Below are 9,720 nucleotides of genomic sequence, written 5' to 3' on the forward strand. Positions count from 1 at the left end.
AGGTTAACTTGTAACTTGAATGCCAAACTCATAGGCATTCTTTAATCACCTAAACTTGTCTAACAGTGGCTTTCACAAATAACAAGATCTGTGAAAAATAAATGAGACAGCACGGGGCCACGACATAAGATTTTAAAAGATTGACATAGACTCCATTTTCTTAAGGATCATAGGCGAAAGCTTTTTCATGGCAAGAGTGAATAGATAAGGAGACAGAGGAGCTCCTTGTCACAATCCTTTCTAGGTGCAAAATCATCTAGAATCTATCCATTCTATAGAGTAGTAATGTGACTAACCTGCACATAAAACATAATTATATTAATAATTTTTCTAGGCAGCCCAAATCCGAATAAAACATCATTTAAGAAACTCCAATCCACACTACCATATGCCCATGTAAATCAACTTTAAGGATTATTGCACCTTGTTAACCTTGCATCCGCATCATAGAATGAACAAATCTAGAGTAATGAATATGTTAATCGTCATGCTCCTCCAAACTAAAAAACTATTTTGAAAAAGCCCACCGCTCTTTTGTAAAATCGGTCATAATTTATGAACCCGAGTTTTAATAGCACTTTGTATGAAGTATTAAAGAGACTAATTGGTCTGAAGAGAGACTTTTATCTACATTAGTCGTCTTTGGAATAAGCAATAAGAAAACCTTGGCAAGAGTTTTCATCAAAAGTACTCGAAGCAAAATCCTCCAAACAAAACAAAGTATAGAGGTTTTGACGGTAACCCAATGTTTTTGGAAGAAGATTTAGTTGTATCCCATCTGGCCCTAGTGCTTTTTAGATCTTTCATGGAGAATAAAGCTGCACTGGCTTCCTCAATATCTATCTGTTAGCAAAATCTCCCTTTCTTCACTTGTAAATATCAGTCTGAATCTATATATTTGTTACAAAGTGGTTGAACAGACACTGCAGTGAAATGTTGTTTATAGAATCCCACAACATGAGCATTAATAAGTCTTTGATCCGTGACCCACTCCTCATTTATCCTCAATTCGATAACTCTATTGTGATTTCAACATACAAGAGTTGTTAAATGGAAAAATTTTGTATTTCCATCATTTACTAAACAATGATTTGCTCAATCAGTATCCCCTTTATCGAACTGGACTTTTTCTCCATAAAGAATAAGGATTAATTAAAAACATGCAATGTATATTCATGAGCTAAAATGTTTTTAATTGATTACTAAACAATGTTTCTAATTGATTATAATATCAACTTTGATATTCTTAAATTTAATTTAGGGTAAATTATATAAATAGTCATTCGACTATTAGAAACTTTTTGTTAGGTAACTTTTAAAAGTTATTAAATAATTATTCATCTTTATCTTTTATTTTTTAAGTCCAAAATCATTAAATACTTAATAATTAGTTAATGTGGCTTTTAAGTTAATGATTTATTTTTTTAACATTTATTTTTAATACACATCATTTCCATGTGATATAATAATTAAAAAGATTATTAATCCAAATCACCCACCCCACCCTGTTCCTCTCCCTCCCCTCTTCTGACTCCCTCTCCCCACCGTCCCCTCTCCTCCCATCGTGCCAGCCATTGCCCGTTCTTCTTATTGATTTTGCTTTGTTGATATCACATATTTAATATCCATGGGAAACATGGCCACCCATACTCAGTTTCATGTTCTTGGTGTTGATGCTAGTCTCATCTTTAACATCTTTTCTTTCTTTCTTTTTTTTTCCCTTAAAGGGTAGGGGTAGAGTTGTTCAGGGAGGTTAAGGTTGGAAAATATAAATGATGAACATGGGTTGATGTGTTTTAATGATGTGTTTACAGTGATTGCAGTAGATTCTAAAGCAAGGCTTTGGAAATTTTGGGATTGAATGATTGTAGGTTACTAGTTGGGTGGAGGATTATGAATGTTGGCACGATTCGGGGGAGCCAGGAGGGAAGGGAGAGGGAGGAGGTCAGGTGATTTGGATTAATAATTTTTTAATTATTATATAACATAAAAATGATGTGTATTAAAAGTAAATGTTAAAAAAATAAGTCAATCAACTGTTATGAATTTAACAGTTTTAGACTTAAAATTTTAAAAGAATAATTAAGTGGTCATTTTATAATTTTTAAAATCAGATGATTTAATAAAAATGTTTTTGATAATTAAGTGACTATTTATGTGATTTATTCATTAATTTATTGGTTTTATGTTTTAATTTCATAAGAAATTTTAAAACCTAAGAAACAATTTAAAATAAATAAATATATATCAAGTCTTTTCATTATTTGAGGACCCATTTTGTAGTAATGGTGTATTAATTTTTGTAAACTATAAAATAATTATTTATGTTTGTTTAAGTTTACGTTTTAATTATTAATGTTCATTTAGTACGATACGGTTACTAACGTTATCAAAGCTATGTTTAAATTTTTTTATTCCAACTACAGGTACTCATTGTTTCAATTATGTTAACAAGTTATAGTTTTCTTCTCAGTTATATTTATATTGGAAAAAAATTAAAAATGTGGGAGAGAGAAAAAGAAAGGAAAAAATACATAAGTGACAGGGAAAAATACATAAGTGACAGGGCCTATAATAAAAATTAAAAATTAAAAAATTAAAAAATTAAATCCATGTCTACGTTTAATGTGCTATGTGTGATTTTCAGTAACATGAGATAATGATAAAATTGTAACAATTAAAACATCGAAAACCAAAATGTAAAAGGGTAAACTATCAAAATAGTCATTTTTGTTTGTCTCATGTTACATTTTAGTCACTTATGTTTGAAATGTTACGTTTTAGTCGCTTACGTTATTGTGTTGTAACATTTTAGTCACTGAGTCGTTAATTGCCGTTAACAGTGTAACGGTAAGCTAACGTGGCACATTAAATCATCATTTATGGAAAACATAAAAACTTACGTTAAAAGAAATAGAGAAGGGAGGAAAACAGAGGGAGAAACAGAAAAGAATGGAAAAAAAAAGGAAAACTAAAAGAACATAAACGAAAAAAATTAAATTGCTCAAAATAAAAAAATATAGAGACCAATTGTAAAATTTAACCTAAAAATTTTGTTTAAAATGATGATTTAACGTGCCACGTTAGCTTACCGTTACATTGGTAATAGCTCAGTGACTAAAACGTAACATTTTAAACATAAGTGACTAAAATGTAACCCGAGGTAAACAAAAGTGACTATTTTGATAGTTTATCCAATTTAAAATTAAACAAACAAAAATGAATATTTTCGAGTTTAGGCTATAAAAAACCCGAGAATGCAACACGTTGGGCCTCAGGGATCGGGCCGAACAATCCAAAGTTGGTCCGAATATTAAACGACGGATCTACCGCAACGCAGATATAACGCTCGAGCGAGTCGGTACCTTCTTCGCCTTTGAGTTCTCAACGAATCGATCTCCCGAGAGTGAAGAAGATACAGAGTACAAACTAGATCGAGGTAAGCTCCATCTCAGATCTCTAAATTCCGCAACCTCAGTTGGGCATTTAGAGGGTAAAATTGTCAGATCTGATTTTTTTCCCTTCGATTTCATTGCCTTCTTATGTTTCATACGCTTTTAAATCGGAAATGCTGTATTCAGTCCTGTTGTTTCTCTCGTTGATTCCTCTAGCATTCGCATTTTATTCTGTCAAACACTGCAATTGTGTTATCGGTATTTGAATTTATATGCATGTTGATGTACAGATCTGAGGTGGTCGATCTCTTTGCAGACTTAGAAATACTGATTCGCTTTTTTCTGTTTTCAGATTTACTGTTATATTATAGGTCGTTCCTATCCGTTTCCATTTATTTTGTCCTGATTCCCGCTGCTTATTTGTGATCGCCTTTATCCTAAATTGATTTTCATTGTTTAATAGGTCTTCTGATAAAAGCTTCAAATTGATATTGTCTGGGTAGATTGCTTCTTGGTAACCAAGATGGTACGATCTGTTCTTTATTTTCATTTTTCACTCGTTCTTTTTAGTAGAATTATACCTTTAAATAGATTTCAGTTCTTTTTAAATATATATGTACTAAATAAACTATAAACTCATTTTGGAGAAACTGAAGATATTACGAGGTCCATGTTTTGTTTTCTTGAATGATTTGCTTTTTGCTCCATTGCTATCTGTTAACTTTATCTGTACGAGCATTGCCATTGTTGTTGAAATTCTCTCTTCTATGGTTTTGTCTAAGCTTTTTTTTATGTCCAGCATTTTCTGGTAGGCACTGCTGCTAGTGTTGTCTCTTATGCTTTGTTTTCTTGTAATTCATTCCCTCCTTATTAAAGGTAATAAAAAGTATAGATAGAAGTACCTCTGATTTTACCTTTTGTTTTTGTAATTTAGGTTGTACTTGCGGCTTCAATTGTAAGCAAGTCTGGAAAAGGTGACTTTCATGTTGGCTCATTGTAGTTGTTTTTCTTGTGCTGTTGTAATTAAGTTGTTGAAGTTCAAAATTCAGTTGTGTTACATGTGCTTTGTTTGTTCTTATTGCAGTGCTTCTCTCCAGGCAGTTTGTGGACATGACTCGCATAAGAATTGAAGGTCTTCTTGCTGCTTTTCCTAAATTGGTGGGAACAGGAAAGCAACACACATATTTTGAGACTGAGAATGTGCGATATGTTTATCAACCAATAGAAGCTCTTTATTTGCTTCTTGTAACAAACAAACAGAGCAACATTCTTGAAGATTTGGAGACTTTAAGACTGCTCTCCAAGCTGGTATGCTTTAGCTTCTCTTAGATTTCTTTCCTGTCTTATTTAATCTTTGAACATAATAGATTATGTAGAAATAATACATTATGTTATCTTTATTTCTTTGATCTAAATCAAGTAGTTGGAAGTTGACTTGTTTGCGTAGTGGTTCCTTTACCTGTATGTTTTCAGCTTCTCATTCCTTGGCACATTTGTATCTGTTACTTGAGGCATTTGCAGTTTTTAGCCTTTCTGTAATATCCTTGTCTGAGCCAAGTAGAACAGAGCATTTACTTGATTTGTTGTACTTTTTCTAGGTAACTGAGTATTCTTACTCTCTAGATGAGGAGGGTATTGGCAAGACTGCTTTTGAACTGATCTTTGCTTTTGATGAAGTCATTTGTCTTGGGCACAAGGAAAATGTGACTGTCACACAGGTTAAGCAATACTGTGAAATGGAGAGTCATGAAGAGAAGTTGCACAAGCTGGTATTGCAGAGCAAGATTAATGAAACTAAGGATGTCATGAAGCGTAAAGCTAGTGAGATTGACAAGAGCAAGGTTTATTGTTTTGCAATGTTCTTGGCTCTTGTGCTAATCAATCTTTTCTGGTATGTATATTAATTTCTGCTGTGTTCTGCAGATTGATAAGAATAGATCTGACAAAGGAGGGTTCATGTCAATGGGATCTGGAAGAATAGAAACTAGCTTTAGTGAAATGAGTATTTCTAGCAGCGGAAGCGGCTTTGGAAGTGGTTCTGGGTTTGGTGGCATTACCACTGATCTCGATGCCTTCTCTACTAAGCCTAAAGGTTAGTCACAATAGTATGCCACCACATGCCTTGGATTTTGATTTGTTTCTCTGGCTTTTAGCAAATTAGTTGTACTTGCTTTCCTTAATTCCATAAAAAACCCAAGATGCATCTACTTCTGGACTATGCTTCATATGTTTCAGACATTTTCTGACCAAATGCTCATATTGTTAGGTCGTCAACCTTCAGCTGCAACTGCTCCTCCCAAAGGTTTTGGCATGCAGCTTGGTAAATCACAAAAAACAAACCAGTTCCTGGAATCGCTGAAAGCAGAAGGCGAACTGATAGTTGAAGATCTGCAGCCAAAGGTAGGCCAGTCCAGAGTGGCTGCAGCTCCACCTACGGATCCCATTACTTTGACTGCTGAAGAGAAACTCAACGTTACACTGAAAAGAGATGGTGGAATCAGTAACTTTGATGTTCAGGGGACCTTGTCACTTCAAATTCTTAACCAGGAAGACGGACTCATCCAAGTTCAGGTAACATTCATGTTGTCCTTGCAGAGCAATATACCTTTCTCTTAATGCCTTTACGTCTTTGAATTTACTGATTTTATTTCATGCTTTATTTCAGATTGAAACTGGGGGTAATCCTGGAATTCTTTTCAAGACACACCCCAACATGAACAAGGAATTGTTTTCCAATGAGAACATTCTGGGGTTGAAGGACCCTAATAGGCCTTTCCCCACTGGTCCAGCTGGGGATGCAGCTGGTGTTGGTCTTTTGAAGTGGAGAATGCAAAGTGCAGATGAGTCAATGGTGCCATTGTCCAGTGGGTTTCAAATCTAATGCTTGCTTATTCTTGGTATGTAACTGCTATTTTATTCTTCAACGATTGATTTTTTTTTTCTTTTGTGTTGCAGTCAACTGCTGGCCTTCAGTTTCTGGAAATGAAACTTATGTAAGCATTGAGTATGAAGCTTCAGCCATGTTTGATCTGCGAAACGTTGTGATCTCTGTACCTCTTCCAGCTCTTCGGGAGGCACCAAATGTCAGGCAGATTGATGGTGAATGGAGGTAAATGGAAATGATATGAAGATGGTACTCTGGGTGGAAGCAAAATTGTCATTTTTAAGACCTAATAAACTGGATTCAACTCTACCTAAGCCTGGTGTCTTTAGATTACCCATATCTTAATAATGTGTAACAATCCAACCACGTAGCCTGAAATACTATGATGTTGTGTACTTTGTTTTATTTACATTTTCTTGTTTATCATGTAGGTATGACTCCAGAAATTCCATCTTAGAATGGTCCATACTTCTGATTGATAACTCTAACCGCAGGTCAGTCCACTTTTTTCAACACCGCAAACTTCAAGTGTTAATATTTTAAATATGGTATTGGTTTATAGTTATTTTCTTTCTACGGAAATATTGGCAGTGGATCTATGGAGTTTGTGGTGCCTCCAGCGGACTCATCAGTGTTCTTCCCAATATCTGTTAGATTTTCAGCCACTAGTTTATACAGTGACCTGAAGGTACGATATTAATTTTATTTTTTATTGTCTATTTTAACTTGTAGTTGGATCTTTCCAGTAATGTATGCCTCTGTTAAATTGCATTCTTAAACCCTGTGATCATGCTCAAGAGAGAAATATTGGTGCAGGTTGTGAACATTATTCCCCTGAGAGGTGGAGCGACTCCCAAGTTCTCGCAGAGGACAAATTTGAGTACAGAGAATTACCAAGTTGTGTGAATGTTAATATCAATATTCCAAGTGTACTAATAATAGGTTGCGACACTTTTTGGTGAACTTTGAGAGCAAGTTCAAGTATTCAAACAACAGCTATTGTTTTTCTGAAAGTTCATAGATCATTGATGTTGTACTTCAATTTTAGGTTCGGTTTGATTTATGGATATATTTTTATTGTCATTTAAAAATATTTTTTTAAAATTGAAAAATACAATTGTTAAATTGAAATAAAAATGTTTTTGGTAATAAAAATATGAAAATTGTTAGCTTTCAAATTTGCATAAATTATTTCAATCTTATTTAAATATATTTTCAAGGCATATTTTTGAAGGTTACTTTGTTTTGATACAAAAACATGTTCGAAGTTAAAAATATTTTAAATGAATCTTGCCTCAAGATAAAAGGCCTTTTGTCTTTGAGATAACTAAACAATGAAGCAAATGTTTGCTGGAGCCTTGTCTTGAGATACTAAATAAATTGTCTTCAGACAATTTACCTCGTGTCTTGAGACAAGTCGTTTGTGCATCAAGGTTTCTAGCACTGACGGTCATGTTTGTGTTTTGATACATTGTTATAAGTTGTATTAAATGCATGAAATAAATGCTCTAACGGTTAGAAACTCACTCCAACAATTCCAAACATCCATAATTCAATGAGGGTATAAATATCATTCAAAAACACTTACATAAAGATAGGAGACAAGTGCATAAAGATTAAGAGCTTAAATCCAATTAATTCTCGTTATTATTCTTATTTCTTTTTGTACACACTTGCGGGTCTAATTGTTATTCATTCTTTCAAGTGTTGTAATGTTGTGTGAGAGTGGTTATTGTTATATATCAACCTACTTCCCCTATCTTGCCTTGAGAAAAGATACAGAATGTAAAGGTTAAACCTTATCCTTAAAAGGTTTGAATCTAGTGAATTTGAAAATTCTTTAGTTAAGGTAGTGGAGGTAGGCAATTGGTGCCGAACATTTATAAAATCTTGTGTCTCTATTCTTTGCCAAGTTTGCTTAATTTTTTTAAACATCAATTAACTCCCCTTATTGGTGATCATTGATCCTAACAATTGATATTAGAGATAGGTTTCTAATGACAATATTACTACCAAGAGAAAAGATCCATTAGAAGCTAAAGATGGAAGCAAGAAGTCAAGAAATTTGTGTCATGGCATTGGAGCAAAATTATGTCATGTTGGGGCCTCCTTTATTGGACATTAATGAAGTTATTCATGTAACACCCCAATACCCGACTCGATTGTCAAGTACGAGTTATAAGGTGTCACATTTGTTGTCGAAGCAACTACAATCAATAATATACAATCCAATGTCATTATTGTAACAACCCGTTTTTCAGTGGTGTCAAAAACAGTGGTTTTGGTTTAATGATTTACGAGTCAAATATAGTGTAATAATAAATTTTGATTTAATGATTTATGTTAAATGAAAGAATAATTAGGTTTAAGTGGTATGACCCTAAAGTCAAGTGGTTTTAGAAAATGAGGTAATGGGACCTCATTTCTATAAACCAAGCTATAAATATTTTATTAAATATTTACGAGTGTTATTAAGGTCGTATTAAAATTTAGTTAAGAAATTTTTAACGTTTAGATAGTTAATTAATTAAAAGGACTAATTTGTTAATTAATTAAAAGGACTAATTTGTAAAAAAATACAAAAGTCAATTATTATTAGTGTTTAAGTGCCCATTTGTATAAATTAAAAAATGGATGGTTTAATATGACAAATTAGCCATAGTTGATAATAGTGGACGGTAATGTGGTTGATTTTTAAGTTATTATTTGAAATGTTTTATTAAATTAATGTTTAAGTATTAAAATAATAAAACGAAAGTAAAATAGATAAGCATCATCTTGACTTTGTTTCTTCACCGAATTTAGAAGGAAGAAACTCCATTTAAGAAGCTTTTAAGTTTCGGCCAAACAAAAATCTATGCATGTAAGTGTTATTTTTGTTGGTTTTCATAATTTTATATTTTTGAGATCGTTATAGTTTAATCTAGCTAATTTGGGGTCAATTTATTAAATTGTTAAATGTTTAGAATTCTACCATGGATGAAATTGAAGTGTTCTTGAAATTTTATGATAGATTATTAAACTTTATTGTTAAATGTTAGTATTTTGTTAAATAAATTTTGGTGATTTTAAAGTTTAAGACTTATTTATGAAAATGATAAAATTCAAGGAAAATATTGTAAATTATGGATAAATATGGGTTATTATAAGATTGAGTAAAATCACTAGCATGATTTATGATTAAAAATGATGAAATTGCAAGTTTAGGGTTTAGGGACTAAATTGCAAAAAAGGTAAACTTTGAGTGTAATTTTGTAAATTATTATTATAGGTTATAAGCTAAATCAATTATTTTAAATGTTGGGATGAACTTAATTGAATAAAAAATATTTATCTAGATCAAGAAACGACTCAAACGGACACTAATCGCGAGAAAACCAAAATAGCGAATTAGTCATTGGATAATGTTAGGGCATCGTTTCGGTAAAAGTAAGTTCGTAT

At 32.6% G+C, this 9,720-nt stretch overlaps 1 protein-coding gene across 3 annotated transcripts; it reads left to right on the top strand.

The window, feature by feature from the left end:
* Positions 1–3,290: 3,290 nt before the first annotated feature.
* LOC105788086 (coatomer subunit delta) lies at positions 3,291–7,321 on the top strand. 3 transcript variants are annotated; one of them, XM_052624258.1, is made up of 13 exons: positions 3,310–3,439; positions 3,686–3,766; positions 3,859–3,921; positions 4,330–4,369; positions 4,480–4,703; positions 4,994–5,236; positions 5,319–5,487; positions 5,662–5,966; positions 6,061–6,259; positions 6,351–6,504; positions 6,711–6,773; positions 6,871–6,967; positions 7,096–7,321. In XM_052624258.1, the coding sequence occupies exons 3-13, from the start codon at positions 3,919–3,921 to the stop codon at positions 7,183–7,185; spliced, it is 1,587 nt and encodes a 528-aa protein (XP_052480218.1). In that variant the 5' UTR covers positions 3,310–3,439; positions 3,686–3,766; positions 3,859–3,918; the 3' UTR covers positions 7,186–7,321. The 3 variants fall into 3 exon arrangements, with proteins under 3 accessions (XP_012470248.1, XP_052480218.1, XP_012470249.1); XM_012614794.2 differs by lacking the exon at positions 3,686–3,766 and having other exon boundaries at positions 3,291–3,439; XM_012614795.2 differs by lacking the exons at positions 3,686–3,766; positions 3,859–3,921 and having other exon boundaries at positions 3,344–3,439.
* Positions 7,322–9,720: the final 2,399 nt, after the last annotated feature.

The sequence above is a fragment of the Gossypium raimondii genome, chromosome 11 (assembly GCF_025698545.1).
Source record: "Gossypium raimondii isolate GPD5lz chromosome 11, ASM2569854v1, whole genome shotgun sequence".
NCBI classification, from domain to species: Eukaryota; Viridiplantae; Streptophyta; class Magnoliopsida; order Malvales; family Malvaceae; genus Gossypium; species Gossypium raimondii.